The sequence below is a fragment of the Eleginops maclovinus genome, chromosome 4, assembly GCF_036324505.1.
Source record: "Eleginops maclovinus isolate JMC-PN-2008 ecotype Puerto Natales chromosome 4, JC_Emac_rtc_rv5, whole genome shotgun sequence".
In the NCBI taxonomy this organism is placed as follows: Eukaryota; Metazoa; Chordata; class Actinopteri; order Perciformes; family Eleginopidae; genus Eleginops; species Eleginops maclovinus.
In genome coordinates this window covers 4,847,001-4,874,718 of record NC_086352.1, presented here as the reverse complement: position 1 = coordinate 4,874,718, position 27,718 = coordinate 4,847,001, and the positions used below count along the sequence as shown (strand labels likewise).

At 43.3% G+C, this 27,718-nt stretch overlaps 1 protein-coding gene across 2 annotated transcripts; it reads right to left on the bottom strand.

Moving 5' to 3' along the window:
- Positions 1–469: 469 nt before the first annotated feature.
- Positions 470–20,173, bottom strand: gpatch1 (G patch domain containing 1). 2 transcript variants are annotated; one of them, XM_063882218.1, is made up of 19 exons: positions 19,852–20,064; positions 18,667–18,801; positions 17,908–17,993; positions 17,557–17,717; positions 14,813–14,910; positions 14,679–14,719; positions 14,354–14,593; positions 12,747–12,897; positions 12,538–12,617; positions 11,744–12,239; positions 10,976–11,163; positions 9,207–9,334; positions 8,967–9,055; positions 8,375–8,556; positions 7,219–7,522; positions 6,639–6,707; positions 4,220–4,317; positions 4,048–4,136; positions 470–587 (listed from the first exon to the last, which is right to left on the bottom strand). In XM_063882218.1, exons 1-19 carry the CDS (start codon positions 19,913–19,915, stop codon positions 554–556), a joined length of 2,733 nt encoding a protein of 910 aa, XP_063738288.1. In that variant the 5' UTR covers positions 19,916–20,064; the 3' UTR covers positions 470–553. The 2 variants fall into 2 exon arrangements, with proteins under 2 accessions (XP_063738288.1, XP_063738289.1); XM_063882219.1 differs by lacking the exon at positions 6,639–6,707 and having other exon boundaries at positions 19,852–20,173.
- Positions 20,174–27,718: the final 7,545 nt, after the last annotated feature.

Here is a 27,718-nt window from a genome sequence, read left to right as displayed (position 1 = left end):
ATGCATCATGGTCTGAACTCCTTCTCTTTCATTTTTTTTGGTCACAACCTCAATTTAAATTCACATAGATTACATAGAAACATAGCCCGGGCGGACAGACCAAACAGATGCTCCAGAAGAATGTTGTTTCTCAAAGCTGCATAACACTTCAACCGTTATGGCACCACTGATGTGTCGAGCCTAAAACAAACACGTTTCGTAAAGCATGACCAAGTGTAAATTGTACTTTACAGTAAGTGCTGTGATCGGAAAAAAAAGTTGAATTTTTTTTGTTCATTTTAGATATCTTTTAATTGTAGTTAATTCCCCGACAAACATTGCATGCATCATGGTCCTCTCTGTGTTCCCGTGTGCACAGGTCTTTATTTTGAATAAGCTATAAGAGATGTGCTATCTTCACAGTTAAATGACAGGAAAATAATTATCCTCTGAGGGGAAAAAACCTCAGTCACCAAACACACCATCCCAGTTAATGACAACAGTTTTATTGATTCAAACACAACATGTTGTGTAAAATGAGGCCTGAGGTCCTCACAGAGGACGCTTCATTTCGTCACCAGGTCTCACGGGACTTCACGTTCTTCAGTCTGCAGATGAAATAAAAAAGATGAACCTTCAGTAATCCCTGACGATTGAGTTGAAAGCAAGAAAGGAGATTTATCAGCACGTTACTAAAACTGAACACACTTCTACGTTCACAGTAAATATATTAAAGACATGAAAAAATAAAGAACTTGATAAAGTCAAAATAAGGATTAATATGAGAACTACGGAGCCCGGGAGTGTCCATAGAGAGAAATAAATAAAACGAGGCCACGCTTTACTGATTAGTGCGCACGAGATGCTGGGAGTGATGAGAAAGGAAGGGGTTGAACGTTCAGTAAAGTTAGAAAGATATTGACAGATTCGAACTTGGATCAATAACTCAGGAACATAACGTTTTAAAAATACTAACATCGTGATTTTACAGCCATAGCGGTCGGAACGAGCTACAGATCAGTCTCTATCAGAACAGTTCAGACGCTCCGTCCTCCATTCAGTCCATTCAGTGGTTCTGTCTGCGGAGGACAGACTGTAGGGACCGTCAAAGAACTGCACATATTCAACCAGACCAAACAGCCAGGATCCCTTAATGTGTGAAAGGACTTTGCGCTACACGGTAAAGCAGTGAAGCTCAAGCTAAGTGGGAGGAGTCTCACAATGTGGGAGGAGTCTCATAAAGGTGGAGGAGTCTCATAAAGGTGGAGGAGTCTCATAAAGGTGGAGGAGTCTCACAATGTGGGAGGAGTCTCATAAAGGTGGAGGAGTCTCACAATGTGGGAGGAGTCTCATAAAGGTGGAGGAGTCTCACAATGTGGGAGGAGTCTCATAAAGGTGGAGGAGTCTCATAAAGGTGGAGGAGTGGAGGAGTCTCATAAAGGTGGAGGAGTCTCATAATGTGGGAGGAGTTTGGATGCCCTTCAAAGTAAAAATGTTCTATTCCTTCAAAGCTGCTGGGTTAGTGCCACCAGCAGCAGATTACTGATGTCTGAAATAAGTTGCAATATGATACTAGTGCAGGTTAACGGTTCATCAGTAAATCAATCACAGAATCTCCACAATGTTTTAAAAGTGTACAGTGGGGCAAAAAAGTATTTAGTCAGCCACCAATTGTGCAAGTTCTCCCATTTAAAAAGATGAGAGAGGCCTGTAATTTTCATCATAGGTATACTTCAACTATGAGAGACAAAATGAGAAAAAAAAATCCAGGAAATCACATTGTAGGATTTTTAATGAATTAATTGGTAAATTCCTCGGTAAAATAAGTATTTGGTCACCTACAAACAAGCAAGATTCTGGCTCTCACAGACCTGTAACTTCTTCTTTAAGAGGCTCCTCTGTCCTCCACTCGTTACCTGTATTAATGGCAACTTTTTGAACTCGTTATCAGTATAAAAGACACCTGTCCACAACCTCAAACAGTCATACTCCAAACTCCACTATGGCCAAGACCAAAGAGCTGTCAAAGGAGACCAGAGACTAAATGGTAGACCTGCACCAGGCTGGGAAAACTGAATCTGCAATAGGTTAGCAGCTTGGTGTGAAGAAATCAACTGTGGGAGCAATTATTAGAAAATGGAAGACATACAAGACCACTGCTAATCTCCCTCCATCTGGGGCTCCACGCAAGATCTCACCCCGTGGGGTCAAAATGATCACAAGAACGGTGAGCAAAAATGCCAGAACCACACGGGGGGACCTAGTGAATGACCTGCAGAGAGCTGGGACCAAAGTAACAGAGGCTACCATCAGTAACACACTACGCCGCCAGGGACTTAAATCCTGCAGTTCCAGACGTGTCCCCCTGCTTAAGCCAGTACATGTCCAGGCCCGTCTGAAGTTTGCTAGAGGGCATTTGGATGATCCAGAAGAGGATTGGGAGAATGTCATATGGTCAGATGAAACCAAAATAGAACTTTTTGGTAAAAACTCAACTCGTCGTGTTTGGAGGAGAAAGAATGCAGAGTTGCATCCAAAGAACACCATACCTACTGTGAAGCATGGGGGTGGAAACATCATGCTTTGGGGCTGTTCTTCTGCAAAGGGACCAGGACGACTGATCCGTGTAAAGGAAAGAATGAATGGGGCCATGTATCGTGAGATTTAGAGTGAAAACCTCCTTCCATCAGCAAGGGCACTGAAGATGAAGCGTGGCTGGGTCTTTCAGCATGACAGTGATCCCAAACACACCGCCAGGGCAACGAAGGAGTGGCTTCGTAAGAAGCATTTCAAGGTCCTGGAGTGGCCTAGCCAGTCTCCAGATCTCAACCCCATAGAAAATCTTCGGAGGGAGTTGAAAGTCCGTGTTGCCCAGCGACAGCCCCAAAACATCACTGCTTTAGAGGAGATCTGCATGGAGGAATGGGCCAAAATACCAGCAACAGTGTGGAAACCTTGTGAAGACTTACAGAAAACGTTTGACCTCTGTCATTGCCAACAAAGGGTATATAACAAAGTATTGAGATGAACTTTTGTTATTGACCAAATACTTATTTTCCACAATCATTTGAAAATAAATTCTTTAAAAATCCTACAATGTGATTTCCTGGATTTTGTTTTCTCATTCTGTCTCGCATAGTTGAGGTATACCTATGATAAAAATTACAGGCCTCTCTCATCTTTTTAAATGGGAGAACTTTCACAATTGGTGGCTGACTAAATACTTTTTTGCCCCACTGTATTTCCATAAAACTGCTCTGATGTCAGGGGTTGGGCTGAACCACATTATTGTGGAAGTAATTGAAAATAGTTTGAAATAAAAAAAGCAACAGTTGATGATCATAATATCCGGTTTGTTTGTTGGTTCTTTGACGGTCCCTACAGTCTGTCCTCCGCAGACAGAACCACTGAATGGACTGAATGGAGGACGGAGCGTCTGAACTGTTCTGATAGAGACTGATCTGTAGCTCGTTCCGACCGCTATGGCTGTAAAATCACGATGTTAGTATTTTTAAAACGTTATGTTCCTGAGTTATTGATCCGAATCTGTCAATATCTTTCTAACTTTACTGAACGTTCAACCCCTTCCTTTCTCATCACTCCCAGCAGCCAATTTAATTCAATCGAGGCCTCAAATAATGTCTCGAGCGCACAAATGAGTAAAGCGTGGCCTCGTTCTATTTGTTTTTCTCTAGATGGCCATGAGATGAAAAAAAAGGCGAAATAATAAAAAGCAAATAAATATTAATTTCTTAAATACAAATAAATATTAATTTCTTAAATTCAAATAAATATTAATTTCTTAAATACAAATAAATATTAATTTCTTAAATACAAATAAATATTAATTTCTTAAATTCAAATAAATATTAATTTCTTAAATTCAAATAAATATTAATTTCTTAAATACAAATAAATATTAATTTCTTAAATACAAATAAATATTAATTGGTTCTGAAATAAAAATGTATAATAACAAAAGTAAAAATATAAAAGATATTATGTATGAAAAACAGAAAACCCCTGAGACAGTTTCATTATAAACAACAACAACAACAACAACGTTACCTCCGGAGCAGCTCCTGAGTCGACACTGTGTCCTCGTCGCTGTCCTCCTTCCTCTTCTCCTTGTGTTTCTGCTTCTTCCCTTTCTTCTTCTGTGGTGGAAGTACAGTCCCGTTAGAGCACCAGACAGTGAGGACGTTTATGTTGTTGTTGTTGTTGTTGATTTTATTCCTACCTTCTTCTCCTTCTTGTGTTTGTGCTGCTTCTTGTCTTTGTGTTTCTTGTCTTTGCTCCTCTGGCTGCCCTTCTCCTCCCGGGAGGCTCGTCCCCTGACTGCAGGAGCAAAAGGAACTCACATAACATATATCCATCTACCTTTACATACATACATACATACATACATACATACATACATACATACATACATACATACATACATACACATATATACATACATACATACATACATACATACATACATACATACATACATACATACATACATACATACAGTGGGGCAAAAAAGTATTTAGTCAGCCACCAATTGTGCAAGTTCTCCCATTTAATAAGATGAGAGAGGCCTGTAATTTTATCATAGGTATACCTCAACTATGAGAGACAGAATGGGGGAAACAATCCAGGAAATCACATTGTAGGATTTTTAATTAATTTATTTTCAGATTATTGTGGAAAATAAGTATTTGGTCAATAACAAAAGTTCATCTCAATACTTTGTTATATACCCTTTGTTGGCAATGACAGAGGTCAAACGTTTTCTGTAAGTCTTCACAAGGTTTCCACACTGTTGCTGGTATTTTGGCCCATTCCTCCATGCAGATCTCCTCTAAAGCAGTGATGTTTTGGGGCTGTCGCTGGGCAACACGGACTTTCAACTCCCTCCAAAGATTTTCTATGGGGTTGAGATCTGGAGACTGGCTAGGCCACTCCAGGACCTTGAAATGCTTCTTACGAAGCCACTCCTTCGTTGCCCTGGCGGTGTGTTTGGGATCACTGTCATGCTGAAAGACCCAGCCACGCCTCATCTTCAGTGCCCTTGCTGATGGAAGGAGGTTTTCACTCAAAATCTCACGATACATGGCCCCATTCATTCTTTCCTTTACACGGATCAGTCGTCCTGGTCCTTTGCAGAAAAACAGCCCCAAAGCTTGATGTTTCCACCCCCATGCTTCACAGTAGGTATGGTGTTCTTTGGATGCAACTCTGCATTCTTTCTCCTCCAAACACGACGAGTTGAGTTTTTACCAAAAAGTTCTATTTTGGTTTCATCTGACCATATGACATTCTCCCAATCCTCTTCTGGATCATCCAAATGCCCTCTAGCAAACTTCAGACGGGCCTGGACATGTACTGGCTTAAGCAGGGGGACACGTCTGGAACTGCAGGATTTAAGTCCCTGGCGGCGTAGTGTGTTACTGATGGTAGCCTCTGTTACTTTGGTCCCAGCTCTCTGCAGGTCATTCACTAGGTCCCCCGTGTGGTTCTGGGATTTTTGCTCACCGTTCTTGTGATCATTTTGACCCCACGGGGTGAGATCTTGCGTGGAGCCCCAGATGGAGGGAGATTAGCAGTGGTCTTGTATGTCTTCCATTTTCTAATAATTGCTCCCACAGTTGATTTCTTCACACCAAGCTGCTTACCTATTGCAGATTCAGTTTTCCCAGCCTGGTGCAGGTCTACAATTTTGTCTCTGGTCTCCTTTGACAGCTCTTTGGTCTTGGCCATAGTGGAGTTTGGAGTATGACTGTTTGAGGTTGTGGACAGGTGTCTTTTATACTGATAACGAGTTCAAAAAGGTGTCATTAATACAGGTAACGAGTGGAGGACAGAGGAGCCTCTTAAAGAAGAAGTTACAGGTCTGTGAGAGCCAGAAATCTTGCTTGTTTGTAGGTGACCAAATACTTATTTTACCGAGGAATTTACAATGAATTCATTAAAGATCCTACAATGTGATTTTCTGGATTTTGTTTTCTCATTCTGTCTCTCATAGTTGAAGTGTACCTATGATGAAAATTACAGGCCTCTCATCTTTTTAAATGGGAGAACTTGCACAATTGGTGGCTGACTAAATACTTTTTTGCCCCACTGTACATACATACATACATACATACATGAGAGGGACTCACATATATATGTGAGTCCCATTACAGGAGGTCTGAGTTCCTCTCACATTACAGGAGGTCTGAGTTCCTCTCACATTACAGGAGGTCTGAGTTCCTCTCACATTACAGGAGGTCTGAGTCCCTCTCACATTACAGGAGGTCTGAGTCCCTCTCACATTACAGGAGGTCTGAGTCCCTCTCACATTACAGGAGGTCTGAGTCCCTCTCACATTACAGGAGGTCTGAGTCCCTCTCACATTACAGGAGGTCTGAGTCCCTCTCACATTACAGGAGGTCTGAGTTCCTCTCACATTACAGGAGGTCTGAGTCCCTCTCACATTACAGGAGGTCTGAGTTCCTCTCACATTACAGGAGGTCTGAGTCCCTCTCACATTACATCTCTGGGTGCAAGTGTTTGAATGATGGTTTTAATCTTCTTATCTCTGAGTATTTGCTGCACCTTTGGACGGACTCCTCTCTAATGAATATTATACGTCTCAGATATTTGTATTTCTTATATTTACAGTGACTCACCGAGCGCTGCAGGAGGCGGCAGCTTCGGACCAAACTCCTCCTCTTCCTGTTTCACACTCTGAGACGAAGCTTTAGTAAAAAAACACAGAGTTACAATCACAACAGCTGACCAATCAGAGCAGACCGTACGTCACAACAGCTGACCAATCAGAGCAGACCGTACGTCACAACAGCTGACCAATCAGAGCAGACCGTACGTCACAACAGCTGACCAATCAGAGCAGACCGTACGTCACAACAGCTGACCAATCAGAGCAGACCGTACGTCACAACAGCTGACCAATCAGAGCAGACCGTACGTCACAACAGCTGACCAATCAGAGCAGACCGTACGTCACAACAGCTGACCAATCAGAGCAGACTGGGCTCTGGTTTCAGACAGAGGGTGAAAAGAGGAGCTGCAGCACAGGCAGGATGAGACATTAAAGCAGGGAGACATGTCCCAGTAGAGACTCTAAGCATGGAGACATGTCCCAGTAGAGACTCTAAGCATGGAGACATGTCCCAGTAGAGACTCTAAGCATGGAGACATGTCCCAGTAGAGGACCCAGGTTGAAATAATCAGGAGTGTCTTGTTTACCGTGCTGCTGTTGACTGGAAGTAGAGGAGGTGATGGAGGAGGTGATAGAGGGGGTGATGGAGGAGGTGATGGAAGAGGAAAAGGAGCTGATGTTGAAGAGTTGCGTCTCAGCCTTTACTTCCGGTTCCTCTCTTCCCTCCTGCTCCTCCTCATTAGTCTCCTCCTCTGATGAAGAAGAGGATTCATCAGAGGAGCTGGCGAAGATGGCTTTAAACAGATCCAATGGAAGCCGGCTCTCCTCCTCCTGTTCCTCCTCTTCCTCCTCTCCTCCTGCTTTCTTCTCGTCTGGATCCTCTGACTTCCTCTGAAGAGCATAGGAGGTGATAAACTGTCAGTTATTTCCACTTCTGTCTGAGGAAAGCCATGATATATTATTCCTGCCACCTCTGGTGTTTCCCGTTTGATTCTAGCTGGGTCAGAACTCATTTGTACCGTAAACATCGACGGTTATGTTTGGATTTCCCATTTCTGAGACTTTTTTCGTCAACCAAAACTATGACGAAAAAAGTTTGTCAACGACCTTTTTACCGTGACTTAGACGAGACGATGACGAGCTAAAAATAGATTTTTGATAATAACGGCTAAGACGAAATCTACATTTATTTCATTTACGGGACTGAAGTGTTCATGGTGGACATTCAGAACGCAGGGTATTTTATTCTCCCCTTCCGGCTTCGGGTTCAATAACCCACTTGTCAAAATAAGGTAGACAGGCTCTTGTTGTGGAAGCCGTTGTATTTATTAAAACCTGTTACACATCTGCTGCTGTTGTGCTCACTCTCGCTCGCTCTACCGTGCACACACACACGCAGCGCCACGCCCCTCTCTCTCTCTTAAAGGGATGGGCGCTCTTCCTCTGTATGACCCTTACAGCAGAACACCAGGTATCAGAGTGTTGAGAGAGGGAGATGTTGCTTTACAATTTCAACACTTGATACCGTCAACTTGATTCCAATTTCAGATACCGCTATCTGCCTAACTGAATTAGTTTATAGAGAGAAAACATTTTGACTGAAACCAGGAAGGATGAAAAGGACTAAAACTAATAACCATTTTCATCTAAAGACTAAGACTAAATCTAAAATAGCTGCCAAAATGAACACTGTTCTGAGGCTGTTGGAGCTTTTTATCTCATGGATTTGTTGGAGGCTGTTACCTCGGCCTCTGTCTCTGCAGGCCGTCTCTCGGTGCCGGAGGTCAGATCTGCTCGGCTCTCCGTCTGGTTTCTCGCGGCGCTGAGCAGCTCTGTCAGCGGGTCGCTCTGCTTCTGCTCCTCCTTCTTCTGCTGCGACACGTCCCACCTGGACCTCCTCCCCAAGTCCGGAGGCTTAGGAGGAGCTGAGAAAGAGGAAAGCAGTGAACACAGAGGAGGATGAAAATGTCGTCCAGTAACACGCATAAATGGCAGAGGCTTCAAGGCTTCAAGGTTTTATTTGTCATATGCACAGCAGATACAGCGTATATGTTGGCAATGAAAATCTTATGTCGCGTGCTCCTCCAACAACTCCACATACATGGTGCGGTGAGGAGCTCGAGACACGGCAGCCATCCTCGGCGCCATCTTGCTCTATTTGTCCTCAATCAAAACACACTCTAAAAGTTTCTGGGTTTTATTTTGAAAATAAGCCTCATCCTGAGCTTCCTGTAAAGAAAAGTCCCTCCTTCTGACCGAAGTTTCATCACATGAGGGAACAGTGTATGTTGATAGCTGTGATTTATATCCAGGTGTGATTTTCTGAGGAGTTTACCTGCTGAGTCTCTGCTCTCCGTCACCGTCAGGAAGTTAAACACCGAGAACTTGTCCCTCTTCACTTTATGGAGACCCACAAACCCAGAGCTGCACAACAACAACAACAACAACAACAACAACACAATAAAACCAGCTTTATAATCCACATTTCTAGTGTGTGTGTGTGTGTGTGTGTGTGTGTGTGTGTGTGTGTGTGTGAGCATGTGTGTGAGCGTGTGTGTGTGTGTGTGAGTGTTACCCAGGGTAAGGGTCTGGGATGTTGAACCTCTTGCAGAGCAGTTTGTCCGGATGCCACTCAAACGTTTCTCTCGTCAGTTTCCCGAACATCTTCATGTTCACCGCCGCCTGCTGGTCGTCCACGACAACCTGACAATGAACAAACAAACAAACAAACACAGATTTATAACTACACAGCTGAACAATAAAGATTTTAAATATTTTTGACGTTTAACTCATGTTGTCCAAAATGTTAAAGTGCCTTTTTAAAACATCAAAGGTTTGCATTTTTATTGAAAAATAATCAAAACATTTTAATATTAAAAGAAAATTAAGTTAAAAAATAAAAACTAATTCAACCAATTTAAAAGAAAGGCTTTTATTTAACTAGAAATAGTGTTGGTTAATAAAATCATTTCTATACGCATTTCAGTATGTGGTCTAGAAGTTTAGAGGTATACCAGGTTTACTGCATGCATTACGGCACCTAACGAGTATTACTGCATGCATTACGGCACCTAACGAGTATTACTGCATGCATTACGGCACCCAACGAGTATTACTGCATGCATTACTGCACCTAACGAGTATTACTGCATGCATTACTGCACCTAACGAGTATTACTGCATGCATGACGGCACCCAACAAGTATTACTGCATGCATGACGGCACCTAACAAGTATTACTGCATGCATTACGGCACCTAACGAGTATTACTGCATGCATTACGGCACCTAACGAGTATTACTGCATGCATTACGGCACCTAACGAGTATTACTGCATGCATTACTGCACCTAACGAGTATTACTGCATGCATTACTGCACCTAACGAGTATTACTGCATGCATGACGGCACCTAACAAGTATTACTGCATGCATTACGGCACCTAACAAGTATTACTGCATGCATTACGGCACCTAACGAGTATTACTGCATGCATTACGGCACCTAACGAGTATTACTGCATGCATTACTGCACCTAACGAGTATTACTGCATGCATTACTGCACCTAACGAGTATTACTGCATGCATTACTGCACCTAACGAGTATTACTGCATGCATGACGGCACCTAACAAGTATTACTGCATGCATTACGGCACCTAACGAGTATTACTGCATGCATTACGGCACCTAACGAGTATTACTGCATGCATTACGGCACCTAACGAGTATTACTGCATGCATTACGGCACCTAACGAGTATTACTGACCTAACAAGTATTACTGCATGCATTACGGCACCTAACGAGTATTACTGCATGCATTACGGCACCTAACGAGTATTACTGCATGCATTACGGCACCTAATATTACTGCATGCATTACGGCACCTAACAAGTATTACTGCATGCATTACGGCACCTAACGAGTATTACTGCATGCATTACGGCACCTAACGAGTATTACTGCATGCATTACGGCACCTAACAAGTATTACTGCATGCATTACGGCACCTAACGAGTATTACTGCATGCATTACGGCACCTAACGAGTATTGCTGCATGCATTACGGCACCTAACGAGTATTACTGCATGCATTACTGCACCTAACGAGTATTACTGCATGCATTACTGCACCTAACTAGTATTACTGCATGCATTACAGTACCTAATGAGTATAACTGCATGCATTACAGCACCTAACAAGTATTACTGCATGCATTACAGCACCTAACAAGTATTACTGCATGCATTACAGTATTTTATGAGTTTTTCTGCACATTTTAAAGCTCTTGAATCAGTTACACAGTATGTTTCCATGTATTAGCGCCCCCTGCTGTACCTCATGGTCCTTGCTGACCTCCACACCTTCCTCCTTCTCCTCTTCCTCCCCGCTCTTGGCTCTGGTGAAGCGGGACGACAGGAAGGAGGAGGACGGTCGGTAGAGGATGGAGGCTCGCACAAACTCATCCCGTTCCCTGCTGCGCTCCCACTCCGTCATCCCGGGGTCGAGACTCTGCTCCAGACCGTCTGCACACAGAGAGCAAGTTCTGTCTCGAGTGCGGATGTCCTCGCCGTGAGCAGCTTTTTATTTCTATTATTATTATTATTATTTTATATTTCATAGTTTTAAATGTTTGCCTTGAAGCAAAATCATTTATTAAAATAAACTCTCTACAGAATCCTGCAGGAAGGATTCCTATACGTCTGACATGACTCAAAAATCCAATTTGCTTCATGTGGAGGGAACCAGGGAGATGCTGCCTTCAGGGCCCACCCATATATATATTACTTTAATTAAAAACTACTGTGCACATAATTCTAAATGTATAGTACACTTAGTTTAGTAGATCGGGTATATCAGAGAGTGTTTTAGTGTAGATACTCTTCTAAATGTGTGTTTTTTCTTCTGTCATATATACAGGGTTTTTCATTTGTAATATTTATTTAAATTTTATTCTATTTATAAGAAATGATGTTATGGTTGTACACTGACAAAATGCTGCTGTGACAAACCTGGGATAAATAACATATGTGTCTGCCGACAGAAGCCCTGCAGCTCAGTGTTGTGTGTGCTGAGGATCAGAGTGCATGCTGGGACATATAGTACCTTTGTCCCCCTGCTTGAGGCGGTTCACGTACAGCTCGTAGCGTGCCTGCTTGCTCGGGTTCTTGTCAAACGGTTTGAAGGTCTGATTGGACGCCTGAGCCCCCCTCCATGCCGTCAGAGCCTCCTGCTGCAGGCCGCCCCCCGCAGCCGGAGGCCGCAAGGCATCATGGGAAAAGGTTGGCGGGGTGGGGTTGGGGGGGAGGACGCCGGCGGAGGCTCGGAGGGACAGCAGACGCTCCCTGTCTTCAGGCTTCAGGAGCTCCAGGACTGAACTGGGACCCTGCAGGGCGTCCTCCCCCAGCAGCGCCCTCCTCTGGCCGGAGTCCAGCTGGTGACGGCCTCCCTGCTGGAGCTCCTCTGTCACCATGTGGCCCCTGGAGGCCCTCAGAGCCTGAGCCAGGGCCGGACTCACCCCCGACAGGTGGGAGACGTCCACAGCGGGACGGAAACGATGGACGGGACGGAAGTCTCGAGGCAGGGAGGGCGGGGGGAAGATCTGCAGGGAACAGTGGATAAGGAGTTTATTTCAGATTCAGAGACACATTTTTACTTTGAATACTAATTCTTAAAAATGACAAATAATGAAGCATTTATTTTTACATTTATTAATAAAAATAAAAACATTTCTTCACACTTTATTTAATCACAGCTTATTTAAACAATAAGATACAAATAAATGTTTTATATTTATTAATACAAATAAGATAAGATTTATAAATATGATTATTTTTGAATACTGTTTTCATGAAGGACTCTATTTTAAATCTGGAGTTGCCTCTTCATTGTTGACTCACTGTTTTCAGCTCCTGGGTTTTTTGGGCCAGAGTAAACCCCTCCAGGATTTTTCCCAGGTACGCTGCGTCTTTGCTTTTGTCTGTGAACAAATCAGAAGTGATAAAACAAAGTTATAAATATAAAGTGAATCATCTCCTTTATTACCGACGGTTCTTCCTCAGCGTCTGTGTTTATCAAAAGTATTTCATCACGTCAGTAAAGGTGTTACCTCTCTTTTTGGTGTACTGCTGCGGAGCCGTCCAGCCGTACAGGCCGTCGCCCGGCTCCTCCCCCCCCAGCACCGTGTCGTACCGGGACATGGAGTCCCGATGATACACCTCTTCATCATCGTCATCCTCCAGAGCCCCGATGCCAAACGCCTGCAGGACAGAGGGCAGCAGCGGACATCAAAACCAGCGTCATTGTAACAGTGACATATGATGCACTGCGAAACTAAAGTAAAGAACATAGAATTTAATGAACGGAAAATTATAAATTAAAACAATTTAAAACCTGGCATTCAAAGGGTTAAAATAAGTACCGTATTTTCCGGACTATAAGGCGCACTGTCAATGAATGGTCTATTTTCGAAATGTTTTCATATATAAGGCGCACCGGACTATAAGGCGCATTAAGCGAAATGTTGTTACCTTCAGCGTTGTTATGCTCTATACCGTAGTGAAGAGCAGCTGGGTATGTGACACTCTCTGAGGAAAGAGGAGGGGGAAACAGCGGAGCTGGAGTAATCCTTTTTTATTGTCTTCGCCGACAACGCAGCCAACCTGGCAACAACTTCACTTTCCCAAAACTACTTCTTCCGCACACACACGCCCACCCCGCATGTCGCTCTCCTACACACTCCTTTTCTACATGCCGTAAAACGGATACATATTATATAATTATTAATTATATAACAGAAACAAAACAGTCAGATAAGTCAGTAATAAGTTCAGTTATAACACGTAAAATACGTATCATTGATTCATTAATGTTGAATTCTCTCCCAGCTGCTCTATTCCCATGTTCTACTGCGTGACTGATAGCCTCGAGTTTGAAGTCCGCGTCGTAAGCGTGTCTCTTGACCGGTGCCATTTGGTGCAACTCCGCGACGCTCCTGACTACGGTAGCCGTAATGCTGCAAGCGGTGCGGCTTTGTAGTTTACCAAAGTCGTACTAAAACATTTTGACAGAGCGCCGTGAGCGCTGTGTACCACACAAAATCACTCCGAGGTCAGTAAGCACAACCAGAATTATCGTAATCCATATATAAGGCGCACTGTTGTTTTTTGAGAAAATGTAAGGCTTTTAAGTGCGCCTTATAGTCCGGAAAATACGGTAAGTATTATTTCCTATTTCATTGTCTAAACATTATGTTCTAGTGTAAGGACACAGGAGTAACACGACTGTATTGTTTTATAATTATTCCTATTTAAAATAAATAGATAAAAGCAATTTAAAACAAGGTTGCCAGAAATCATCGACATTTTTACTGATGTGGTAATAAAATAAAAACATGATTTTTAAAACTTTATTTACATTTATTTTTTTCCAAATGTGGTTATTTATCTTTTGACTGTTTTTTATTTATATTACTTAACTTTTAATAAAATGTAGTGTTTTTTATTACATTCTTTTTATTCTTTTAGGTTTTAATAAAGAAATCTGCTATTTTTAAAAGTTAGATTCTATTAAATGAATTTGAATAATATTTCTTGGAAGAAATATTGGTAATGTTTTAATTTGTTAATAAATATAATTTATTTTATCTTATTTTCTACTGAATTAATTAATAACTTTCTGACGTTTCTCCCTGAGATTATTTCAGGTGTGACTCACCTGTCCGGCGACGCCTCCTCTCCTCGCTCCTCTCTCGGCTCCTCCGAACAGCCGACTCCTGGCCTCAGACTGAGGTCTGAACAGGTCGATGTGATCCGGCGCCGCTCGGCCCTGCAGAGCCCGGCCCGGGTCCAGACCCCGGTAACCCAGACCCTGCACCCCCAGCCGGGGCCTGAAATCTACCGGGGTCACGTCTTTGGGGGCAAAGGTCACGTTCTCCGGGGCAAACTCATCGTCATCCTGCAGCGAGGGGGGAGGTGATGGGAATATGAAGGGTGGAGTTTATTTATGTATATTATATTTTTAGTTATAATATTAGCCTTACATCAGACTCCTCTGATCCAGCAGGAGGCAGCAGAGAGCCGTCTGTGAGGACCACACAAAGGAGAAACACTGAATCATTCACAAGATTAGAGTCAAGTTAAAACACATTATATACCTGCTCCTAATCAAACGTACCCGTCAGCTGCCTACGGGGTTTCCTCTTCACCCGCGGTCCGACGCCCTGCCCCTCCCTCCAGCCCATCCTGCGCAGCAGCTCCACCCCGACGGATGACCTGACGGAGAAACACACGTTACATTAAGTTTCTTATTTTCAAACATCTTCCTTTGGTTACAATTGTGTTCAGAGACAGGTGATGTGTTCAGTGACTGGCCATGTGTTCAGTGTGTGTGGTGTGTTCAGAGTGTGTGGTGTGTTCAGTGTGTGGTGTGTTCAGTATGTGTGGTGTGTTCAGAGTGTGTGGTGTGTTCAGTGTGTGGTGTGTTCAGTGTGTGGTGTCTTCAATGTGTGTTGTGTTCAGTGTGTTTTTTTGGGGGTGCAAATGTGTGGTGTGTTCAGTAATGGGTTTTGTTTAGGGTGTGGTGTGTTCAGGGGTTGGGCCCCTGGTGTTTTTAGTGTGGGGTGCTTCAGTGTTGGTGTGTTCAGGTTGGTGTGTGTTTAAAGTGTGGGTGTGTTCAGTGTGGGTGGTTTTTGTGGTGGTGTTTCAAGTGGGGCATTTTTGCTTCCCGGTGTGGTGTGCAGGGGGTTTTTTGTTGTTGTGTTCAGTGTGTGGTCTTCAGTGGGTTTGGGGCAATTTTTGTTTCAGTGTGGGTGGGGGTTCATATGGTTGTTCAAGGGGGGACAGGTTTGTTTCAGTGTGTGGGTTTCAGTGGTGGTGGTTCAATTGTGGGGGGTTCAGTGTGTGGTGTGTTCAAAGGGGTGTGTTCAGGGTGGTGTGTTCAGGTGTGGGGGTGTTCAGTGGTGTTTTTGTTCTGTGTGGTTTCGTTCAGGGGTGTTTTTGGTGGGGGTTCGTATGGGGTGTTCAGTTGTGGTGCTTCAGTGTGTGGGTGTTTCGTGTGTGGTGGTTCGGTTTTGGGTGCGTTCAGTTGGGGGTGTGTTCATGTGTGGTGGTTCAGTGACGGCCTGTGTTCGGGGTTTGGGGGTTTCAGTGTGGTGTGTTCCCCCCGTGGGGTTTTCAGTTTTGTGGGTGTTTAGTGCTGGCCATGTGTTCAGGTGTGTGGTGGGTTCAGTGGGGTGTGCGTTCAGTGTGTGGTTGTCAGGTGTGTGCGTTCAAAAATGTGGGGGGGTTCAGTGGTGGTGGTTCAGTGACGGCCATGTGTTCAGTGTGTGGGGGTTCAAGTGGGTTGTCAATTTTGGGTTTAAATGTGTTTTTTGGGGTTTATGCAGGCCATGTGTTCAGTGTGTGGTGGTTCAGGGGGGGGCATTTTTGTTTAAATGTGTGGTGCGTTCAGTGACGGCCAGGTTCTGGGGTGGTGCGTTCAGGTGTGGGGAGGGTCCCGCGTTGTGGGCTTGGTGCATTCAGTGTGGTGTGTTCAGGGTGTGTGGTGTTCAGTGTCTGGTGTGTTCAGTGAGTGGTGTGTTCAATGTGTGGTGCGTTCAATGTGTGGTGCGTTCAGTGACTGGCCATGTGTTCAGTGTGTGGTGCATTCAGTGTGTGGTGTGTTCAGGGTGTGTGGTGTGTTCAGTGTGTGGTGTGTTCTGTGAGTGGTGCGTTCAGTGACTGGCCATGTGTCAGTGTGTGGTGTGTTCAATGTGTGGTGTGTTCAATGTGTGGTGCGTTCAATGTGTGGTGTGTTCAGTGTGTGGTGCGTTCAGTGTGTGGTGCGTTCAGTGACTGGCCATGTGTTCAGTGTGTGGTGCGTTCAGTGTGTGGTGCGTTCAGTGACTGGCCATGTGTTCAGTGTGTGGTGCATTCAGTGTGTGGCGTTGTTCAGTGTCTGGTGTGTTCAGTGAGTGGTGTGTTCAATGTGTGGTGCGTTCAATGTTGTGGTGTGTTCAGAGTGTGGTGTGTTCAGTGACTGGCCATGTGTTCAGTGTGTGGTGTGTTCAGTGTGGGGTGCGTTCCAGTGTGTGGTGCGTTCAGTGTGTGGTGCGTTCAGTGACTGGCCATGTGTTCAGTGTGTGGTGTGTTCAGTGTGGGGTGCGTTCAGTGTGTGTTGTGTTCAGTGTGGGGTGCGTTCAGTGTGTGTTGGTGTTCAGTGTGTGGTGCGTTCAGTGACTGGCCATGTGTTCAGTGTGTGTTGTGTTCAGTGTGTGGTGCGTTCAGTGTGTGGTGCGTTCAGTGTGTGTTGTGTTCAGTGTGTGGTGCGTTCAGTGTGTGGTGTGTTCAGGGTGTGTGGTGTGTTCAGTGTGTGGTGTGTTCAATGTGTGGTGCGTTCAGAGTGTGGTGTGCGTTCAGTGACTGGCCATGCGTTCAGTGTGTGTTGTGTTCAGTGTGTGGTGCGTTCAGAGTGTGGTGCGTTCAGTGTGTGGTGCGTTCAGTGACTGGCCATGTGTTCAGAGTGTGTGGTGCGTTCAGAGTGTGTGGTGTGTTCAGGGTGTGTGGTGTGTTCAGAGTGTGTGGTGTGTTCCGGGTGTGTGGTGTGTTCAGGGTGTGTGGTGTGTTCAGAGTGTGTGGTGTGTTCCGGGTGTGTGGTGTGTTCAGGGTGTGTGGTGCGTTCAGAGTGGTGGTGTGTTCAGGGTGTGTGGTGTGTTCAGAGTGTGTGGTGTGTTCAGAGTGTGTGGTGTGTTCAGGGTGTGTGGTGTGTTCCGGGTGTGTGGTGTGTTCAGGGTGTGTGGTGTGTTCCGGGTGTGTGGTGTGTTGTGTGTTCAGAGGGTGTGGTGTGTTCAGAGTGTGTGGTGTGTTCAGAGTGGTGTGTTCAGAGTGTGTGGTGTGTTCAGAGTGTGTGGTGTGTTCAGGGTGCGTGGTGCGTTCAGGTACCGTGTGGGAGCGATGAGCTGCTTCAGCGTGGTGTCTCCGGGGATCAGGGCGCTCTGAGCGTTGACGGCTCTCGCGGTCTCTCTGGTTTTGTCTCTGCGGCTCGACGTGAACTCCTGAGAAGTGCTGATCTGACTGGGGGCGATGCCGTGCTCGCCAAAGTCCTGATGCACGACAACAACAACAACAACGACAACAACAACAACAACAACAACAACAACAACAACAACATTAAGTCAAGGTGATATGTACACAACTATAAATATGTTCATTACAATGAGTTCAGATTAAGGCTGATTTCCCCCTGCTGGTATCCGGATGTACGTCAGACACTAATTGATGTTTCCTCGTTACCTCTTCGTCCATGAAATCTTCCGGTCGGGCATTTTGCTTCTCAGATTTCTGTTCCCGTGACGACACAAATGTTGACGGGGCCCAGCCTTAAAAACAACAACAAAACACTGATGTTTAAACAGCTGCAGACACACAACAGGAGCTTCATATTTGATGTTATTTAGGTTCATATTTGTGTCACAGATGGAGAGAAATACAGATTTACACATTTTGTATTATGGTACATTTTTCTGTTTCATTTGGACTATTTATCCATTTCTTCTGGAAATATTTATTTTACTTTTATTCTGAGTATTTATATTATATAATTAAGTCAGTGTTTTTATTATATTTTATTATATTTGATAATGACTTCATCTCCTTTTGGTTTAAAATACATTTAAATGAATTTATTTATAATTTCTTTGACATTTTATTAAAAAAGTGTGAATTTAATTTGGAACCAAAAATCCACTAAATTGTTTAATTGAGCAGATAATATTATTATATGCACTTTCATTAAAAACACATTTATTTCTTAACAATTCAATGTTTTGAATATTAATAATTAACTCTTAGCTAGTAGTAAGTATTTCCTATCCCATAATTTAATTAAATAATCTATAGCCCTAGGCCGAGACATCCCCCGACTAAATACTCCTGAATTTACTATAAAATATTTCATTTAAATGTGATGTTTAAACACTTCTATTTTAACAAATTGCGTGAGATCTTTGGGTCCGGATTTCTCAGTAATCCTCAGAGTGAAGCAGCACTGACCTTCCTTAGTGCCCACAGTGTTGAAATATCCCGCTGAAAAGCCTCCAGTGAACGCCCCGTGAAACCTCTGAAACCGTCCCTTCTCGTCCTTCACCGTCTGATCGTGCAGCGGCACCGGCTTCTTCCTCGGCTCGTCTGCAGAACAGAAAACACCTCTTATTCACACAACATGTTCACTGGGGGAGAGAGTAATTAGGTCGGAGTACCTCACACATTAAAATGCCTTCTTAATGGATCATTTACCTTCAAATTCAATTAGCTCAGTATCTCATTATGAGTGCTGTGTGTCAATCAATTAACCAAAGCTCTTATTGATCCTGGAGTTCGTTTTTGTGAGGGTTGTACCATATTAGATATACTCACACATTTATAAACACAAGTTGACGTTCAAATGTGCAATAACAGTCCGTGTAGCTGTAGGCTGTCGGGTAAATGTATCAGTGGATTAAGAATCTTAATATCTATATGAGAAAATGCAGTACAGTGAGGTATAAGTACCCATATCTCAACCAAGCTCGAGGAAAAACTACTGCATGTTTGGGGGTCCTCCCTCCCATCACACCCCCCACCCTTCAGTCAGGACAACTGGGAACACACCACCATATGAGCAATATAAATACCATTACCATCATGACGAACCCTTTCTGTTTCAATGTGCAATATTCACAACAATGGGAAATATTAACTCGCAAACTACGTTTCTATTCACTGTTTTTACGTTCATTATTTGAACATATGTGTTTCTTCTAGTTGTTTAATTTGCTCTTTTCACTGCACTTCTTCATCTTCACCCTTCCTCTGAAACAGAAAACCTGTTGACGGCTCGGACACTAAATAACTCCAGCCGTTTCAACGACACTATTATTGCCTTGTTTTCATTCATCCACGGATAAAACAGCTTCAATAGAGACTCTTTCACACACAACTCCAAACTACTGTCATGGTTTTTAAACCAGACTGCAATCAAATATCTGCAGGCGTTATTTACCACACACTCAGTCTGGGTTACAAACTACTGTTTCATTTAAACCCTTTGAGTCTGTTAGCTTGTTGTTAGCTCGTTAGCTTAGCATCCTCTGAAGTGCCCGTTAAACGCGCGGAGTTTCATTTCCCTCCGGATGAAAACAGGTTGAAAGTGTTGGTAGTGAAACGGAGGTTTAATAAAGACACTCAGTGATGCTGTACCTTCTTCCAGAGGCTCCAGAGGAACCCCGTAACTCACGAAGTCCTCTTCACTATCAGACGCCATGGTTTACTACGACTACAGGAGCCGCGGGGGGGCACACTTCACAGGGGAAACGCGAAGGGGAATCAGTCGCGTGGACGAAAAGGCGACACCTGGTGGAGGAGAACTGGAACTACCACGTTGACAGGTAGTGTTTGTTAGATGATACAATTAATGATTATTATTATATTGTAAACTTTTTTCTCCAAATGTTTTAAACTTTTTTCTCAAAATGTTTTACTTTTTTTCACAAATTCTTCAAAGTTAGTCAATAAAAAAATCCAACTTTTTACCTACAGCCGCTGTTAACAATTATCTATACGTTAACATAATTTCTCAGTTAATTATAGAGCATTTATTTTCCAACCTATTTTGCTAGCTTGTGTGTACTTAAAAATGCATGTGCGTGCGTGCACCCACCTGTGTACTGTGTGTGGATAATGTAGAACTGCATGAAAAACAAAGTGAAAACTGAATTTGGGGGATTAAGAAAGGTTAATCTTCTACTTCTTCCATAATCATCACCGGTTGGATCATCGGAGGGTCATGTTAGCAGGTATTGTCATATATTAAAAGTGTATCTGGAATATATTTTCATGAAATGCACGGATAGTTTTGATGAGTAGAGTGAAAGTGATTCTTTGTTTCGATGGGCTGTGATATCTGGGACTCAGTTTGGACGGAAGACAGTTTTTTTTTAAAGTGTCTCGTTGAAGTGGTAGAACAGCCTCGGGAATCCCACCCCCTGCACATTAAACAGAGTCCTATGTGAATGAGTGAATTTAGGAGTCAACACAGTTAGAAACGCAGAGAAGGTAGTATCGGGTGTGACCGGCAGGGGGCGCCCTCTGCGCACATTTAACGCTCTGGTTTATTTGACCTTTTAAAGTCTTCGTTCATGATGAGCGACCGGAGTTACTCTGCAGTTATACAGATAAACCGGTCGAGTCAGAGTGAGAAGTATGTCTGTCACCCTCTGTGTTATCCTGTCCTTTACCCAAAATTCAAACTTTCTTAACAAAATATTTGTTTTTTACTAAATTAAATTTTCCCCCAAAATGTTCCAACTTTTTTCTCTAAATATTCAATTTCATGCCGAAATATTCTGACATCTTATTATTTTATATAATTTACTATTTTTTATTTATTCAAAATAGTAAAGAGACATAGATTGTGTGGAGGTGATACATTTATGATTCTCTAAAGCACCTGCTACCTCTCCCACAACACGCACACTGTATGACCGTAGTGAATGTGTTTGTCCTGCAGGTGCATGCTTTGTGATGCAATAAAATAAACAACAAGTCAAATATATACATTTTTTAATGACATATGAACGATGCATTTTGACCTGATGTGACTTCTTCTCCTCCTCCTCTTCTTCTTCCTCTCCCTCTTCTTCTCCTTCTCCTTCGCAGCGTTGCACTCCTCTCCTCTGAATGTCATCATGGCAGCAGCGTCTGAAATATTAAAGCCGGAGAGAAGTCATGACTAAAGAGTTTAGAGCGGCGAGTGATCTCTGCTGCATGAGGCAACAACACGAAATACTGCCAGGAAGAAGAGGAGGAAGAAGAGGAGGAAGAGGAGGTGGAGAACAGGGCTGCAGAGAAGAGGTGAAGTCAGGAGAGGGAGGTGGGGGGTAATAGTTCCTTTACAGCAGTGTGAGCCAGGAGATGAGACCCCAAAGTTTAGTCTGCATCAGTTGCATAAGGACATAAGACTGTAGGAAAGGAAAGGAGGAGGTAGGGAGTGAGAAATAGGAAAAGGCCAAATTCATTATTTATTGTTCTTATTTTAACTTTCTGTCACTTTCACTTTATTTTTATCCGTTCCCTCTTCCCTGAGTTTTGGTTCCTTATTAAAGTACTGAGGGACCCCTTAACCTAAGGGGCGGGACATCTCTAAGCAGTTGACCAATCACAACAGAGCAGGTCAGCTAACCAATCAGAGCAGACTGGGCTCTGGTTTCAGACAGAGGGTGAAAAGAGGAGCTGCAGCTCAGGCAGTATGAAAAAAATAAAGAGGACTCTTTAAAGTAGAGACACTACATACTGATATACACCTGAACATCAGCAGGAGAGGACTCTTTAAAGTAGAGACACGACATACTGATATACACCTGAACATCAGCAGGAGAGGACTCTTTAAAGTAGAGACTCTACATACTGATATACACCTGAACATCAGCAGGAGAGGACTCTTTAAAGTAGAGACACTATATACTGATATACACCTGAACATCAGCAGGAGAGGACTCTTTAAAGTAGAGACACTACATACTGATATACACCTGAACATCAGCAGGAGAGGACTCTTTAAAGTAGAGACACTACATACTGATATACACCTGAACATCAGCAGGAGAGGACTCTTTAAAGTAGAGACTCTACATACTGATATACACCTGAACATCAGCAGGAGAGGACTCTTTAAAGTAGAGACTCTACATACTGATATACACCTGAACATCAGCAGGAGAGGACTCTTTAAAGTAGAGACACTACATACTGATATACACCTGAACATCAGCAGGAGAGGACTCTTTAAAGTAGAGACTCTACATACTGATATACACCTGAACATCAGCAGGAGAGGACTCTTTAAAGTAGAGACACTACATACTGATATACACCTGAACATCATCAGGAGAGGACTCTTTAAAGTAGAGACACTACATACTGATATACACCTGAACATCAGCAGGAGAGGACTCTTTAAAGTAGAGACTCTACATACTGATATACACCTGAACATCAGCAGGAGAGGACTCTTTAAAGTAGAGACACTACATACTGATATACACCTGAACATCAGCAGGAGAGGACTCTTTAAAGTAGAGACTCTACATACTGATATACACCTGAACATCAGCAGGAGAGGACTCTTTAAAGTAGAGACACTACATACTGATATACACCTGAACATCAGCAGGAGAGGACTCTTTAAAGTAGAGACTCTACATACTGATATACACCTGAACATCAGCAGGAGAGGACTCTTTAAAGTAGAGACTCTACATACTGATATACACCTGAACATCAGCAGGAGAGGACTCTTTAAAGTAGAGACACTACATACTGATATACACCTGAACATCAGCAGGAGAGGACTCTTTAAAGTAGAGACTCTACATACTGATATACACCTGAACATCAGCAGGAGAGGACTCTTTAAAGTAGAGACACTACATACTGATATACACCTGAACATCATCAGGAGAGGACTCTTTAAAGTAGAGACACTACATACTGATATACACCTGAACATCAGCAGGAGAGGACTCTTTAAAGTAGAGACTCTACATACTGATATACACCTGAACATCAGCAGGAGAGGACTCTTTAAAGTAGAGACACTACATACTGATATACACCTGAACATCAGCAGGAGAGGACTCTTTAAAGTAGAGACTCTACATACTGATATACACCTGAACATCATCAGGAGAGGACTCTTTAAAGTAGAGACACTACATACTGATATACACCTGAACATCAGCAGGAGAGGACTCTTTAAAGTAGAGACTCTACATACTGATATACACCTGAACATCAGCAGGAGAGGACTCTTTAAAGTAGAGACACTACATACTGATATACACCTGAACATCAGCAGGAGAGGACTCTTTAAAGTAGAGACTCTACATACTGATATACACCTGAACATCAGCAGGAGAGGACTCTTTAAAGTAGAGACACTACATACTGATATACACCTGAACATCAGCAGGAGAGGACTCTTTAAAGCGCAGCTCTTGTCGGGGACTAACTCTAAAGTCTCTCTCATTCCAGAGGATTTATATTTATTTGTCTCTAGTTTCTGTTGTTTTAACTCCAGGAGTTCATCGCCCTGCAGACTGAAACACTTGGTCAGTTTCTTCACTTCCTGTTGAGAGGTCGCCAGCCTCCGTCTGAAAAACAACAACATAAATATAGTTCAGTAAAAGAGATGAAGTTAATGTCTCTGTATTTCCTTCACTCCCTCCCACTTCTCTCTTTCCTTACTTCCTCCTTAGTTCTGTCTTTATGACTGTTTCTCTTCCCATCTCTAATACTTTCCTTCACTATTTCCTCATCTAATCTTCACTTCTACTTTTGCATACTTTCCTTAAGTGCCTCCTTTCTCCATCTTTGTTTCCTCCTATCCTTTATCGCCTCCTATTTTCACTATTAGCTTCCTGTTATTCATTCCTATCCCTCTTTGCCTCCTTGTTCATTCCTCTAAACTTTAGATTCCTAATAAAAACTGTGTAGTGACGAGGACTTGGAACATGTTCCCTCGATGTAAATGCTCTCTAGACACTGTGTGTGTGTGTGTGTGTGTGTGTGTGTGTGTGTGTGTGTGTGTGTGTGTGTGTGTGTGTGTGTGTGTGTGTGTGTGTGTGTGTGTGTGTGTGTTAGCGGTGCCTGGCCCCGCAGACGGGGCTCCATTCCTCAGCAGATTACTCCTCCTCTCGAGCCGTGATAATCCTAATCTGTGTGAAATTGGCAGCATGTGAGCAGGGGCTGATGGGTAAAACTCACAGTGGCGTGTTTGTTTAGGTTCGTATGAGGAGCGGAGTCAGTCAGAAAACTCGACTTGAGGCCCCCAGGGGCCACGACGGGGTCAACTGCCCCGGGCCCGTAAGCTGATCATGCTAACGGGCTAATGCGGCTAATAACGAGCGCCACAAAGGAGAAGGTGTGAGATAAATCATGAAGCAGTAATCTACGGCTTTACATTGACCTGCTTCTGCACAGAGTCACAAAACACCAAGGGTCACACAGGGGCCCCACAGGGGTCACACAGGGGTCACAAAGGGGTCACACAGGGGTCAGACAGAAACAGAAAGCCAGGAGCGGTCCACGTTTCAGGAAGCGTCACAAGCTGTTTTGGTCTAGTTTAAATCTTTACCATAACACCTCTTTAACGCAGAGCTTTTCTTCCTTTTCTAATTCACTACAATCAGGGGTTTAGTCCTGAGGCAAACATCCCTCCAATGTGGAAGTTTGTCAGTTATTAGCTTTCTGTGTTTTCTGAACTGAATGTTAAATGTGCTGCAAACTTCTGCAGTGAATCAGCACAAACTGACCTCTGAGAGAAACAGGAAGTGGCTCAGGGACTTCCTGTTTCAGGTTTAGGCAGCAGAGAGCGGGACAATAATAAACAGATAAATAAAAAGCAGTTTTTAGACGGCGCTGGCTGCCTCTCGGGGATCCGGAGGCTCGTCATCATCACATTCACACTGTCAGCGTTACATAAGAGCCCCGCTGTAAAGAGCTTAGGAAGCCCCCGTCAGCATGAAGCGCCACAAAACAATCCTCCACTGAATCCTCGTCTACGTCACCACCCTGAACAAAGAAACTCAACAAGTTATTTTGGGACAAAAATCCAGCACTGCAAAGTCCTGACGTCACCTGAACCTCTCCTGCAGAATTCAGTTTATCCGTGAAGAAATCTGAACGTTTCCTGAGAATTACTGCAAATATTTTAGGACAAATACATTCAATATGCTTCCCTTTCAGAAGAAGGAGGTACTTTGTATTTACTGTACTAATTCAATTCAGTATTCATAGAGATATTTGATACAGACACGGTGCCAGAAAACAAGAAGTGGAAGTGAAGGCAGAAAATATAGCTTTTAGGGAAAAAGATTCCTCCAATTTCAAGGTTTTGTTAAAATATTTTAAACTATAAAGGTATGTTTCAGTATGTTGAAAAATAAAAGTAGATCATAGAATAATCTCCACATGTTAACACCACTCCCATGATCTCTGAATGTTCAACGTATAGTAAATCCCGAATGGTATTCACAGTCAGGGGTTTCTCTATCAAAATATAGCATGAGGCGCTGACGTCACTTCCTGTCTGAAGTAAGCCCCGCCCACCTTCCGGTGAAAATCCTGCTGTAAAGCGAAGTGGGAAATAATGTGGCCTTAATCATCTTCTTTTAGAAATTCACACACGTAGTCTCCCAATGTTGCTTCCTTCAGATTGTTTTTCCAAATTTAGACTTTTTTGAATTCCCGACCATTTCCTAAAAATGATCCCTTTTTTCTGACTTCTTTCCCCAAAGATCAGATTTTTTCACCACCTTCTCATTGCTCTAACTCCTTCTTCCTGTGGCCCTAATCATCTTGTTTTAAAAACTCACACTTTTTGTCCCAAACTTTTTTCCTTTCAACCTCTCTTCAGATTTATTTTCAAAATGTTTTTTTTTTTTTTTCAAATTTCAGATATTTTCTAAATGTCCAATTATTTTTCTAAATGATAACTTTTCCTAAAAAATCAGACTTTTTTTTCCTAATTTCTAAAAAATATTTTCCGCCAGAAACTGACTTGTTTCTAAAACATATCATGCTGTCTGTGCTGATGTTGCTGGTTGTTTGTCTGAAAAGACTCAGTAAAGTGTAAAGAAAGACTGATGATGGTTATGACTCTAGATGTTCAGAGAGGTTTCACACAGTAACGTTTTAACATCCGAATCAAACAGTGCTCCGACACTCGGGAGCTCACAGCTTCAGAAACTCACAGTGATTTAGGAGGACTCAGATTTTTATTCCGGTATCAAACATAGTTCAGTGGCAGGAGGTTTCCAGCCTCTGCAGAGAATTAACGGCTCAGATAAGGACGGACTCTTAATGCACATTTCTTCATTTCTGCTCGATTTCTTATCCTGAACTCTAAACCTCTCCGTTCAGAAGTCTTAAAGCCGACCTATAAATCTAGCGGTGCAGCCAGCCGGACGGTTTCTCACAGATGCTGGTGTTGCTGTGACGGATGTGAGGGATTAGACGCTGAGGTTCCTCCCTGATGTTTCAGCAGCTTCTCCTGCTGAGTGATGAGCACACACACAGATACAGCCGGGTTTCAGGGTTCATCTTTGATTTACAGCACAAATATCTGTCTGTGTTTGTAATAGTTTCCTTAATGTCACGCTGTGGGTTTGGCTGCACTCGTCAGATAACCAGCTTTTATGATAAGATAACACTTTGGTGCACATAAATGAAACCGGGTCGGTGATTGGACTCCTTACTTCCACAGTGTACACATACCTTTTGGATTCCAACTTCCTCTTCCATCCTATGGGGCCCAAAGGTGCAAACGTGCTGCAGCTTCAGAGAGGATGCCGATATAGAAACTCAAATCTAAACTCATGCAGAAACATCTGCAGCAGCTCTTCAACACATGCAGGAACATCTGCAGCAGCTCTTCAACTCATGCAGAAACATCTGCAGCAGCTCTTCAACTCATGCAGAAACATCTGCAGCAGCTCTTCAACTCATGCAGAAACATCTGCAGCAGCTCTTCAACTCATGCAGGAACATCTGCAGCAGCTCTTCAACTCATGCAGGAACATCTGCAGCAGCTCTTCAACTCATGCAGAAACATCTGCAGCAGCTCTTCAACTCATGCAGGAACATCTGCAGCAGCTCTTCAACTCATGCAGAAACATCTGCAGCAGCTCTTCAACACATGCAGGAACATCTGCAGCAGCTCTTCAACTCATGCAGGAACATCTGCAGCAGCTCTTCAACTCATGCAGGAACATCTGCAGCAGCTCTTCAATTCATGCAGGAACATCTGCAGCAGCTCTTCAACTCATGCAGGAACATCTGCAGCAGCTCTTCAACACATGCAGGAACATCTGCAGCAGCTCTTCAACACATGCAGCATCTAGAGAACATTCAGCAGAGGAAACATGAGCAGTTTACTAAAAGCTGCAGAAACCAAACGCTGCAAGAAGCTCCAACACAACGGAGACCAGGGGACACTAAAGAGAGACGCATACAGCTGGAGACCAGGGGACACTAAAGAGAGACGCACACAGCTGGAGACCAGGGGACA

Coding starts and splice junctions, on each gene's coding strand:
- gpatch1 (XM_063882218.1), bottom strand. CDS start 19,915: ATGGCGTCTGATAGTGAAGAGGACTTCGTGAGTTACGGGGTTCCTCTG. Junction 14,720..14,812: donor ACCCCGTAGGCAGCTGACGG/GTACGTTTGATT, acceptor TGGTCCTCACAG/ACGGCTCTCTGCTGCCTCCT. Junction 6,708..7,218: donor TTCCAGTCAACAGCAGCACG/GTAAACAAGACA, acceptor TTTTTACTAAAG/CTTCGTCTCAGAGTGTGAAA.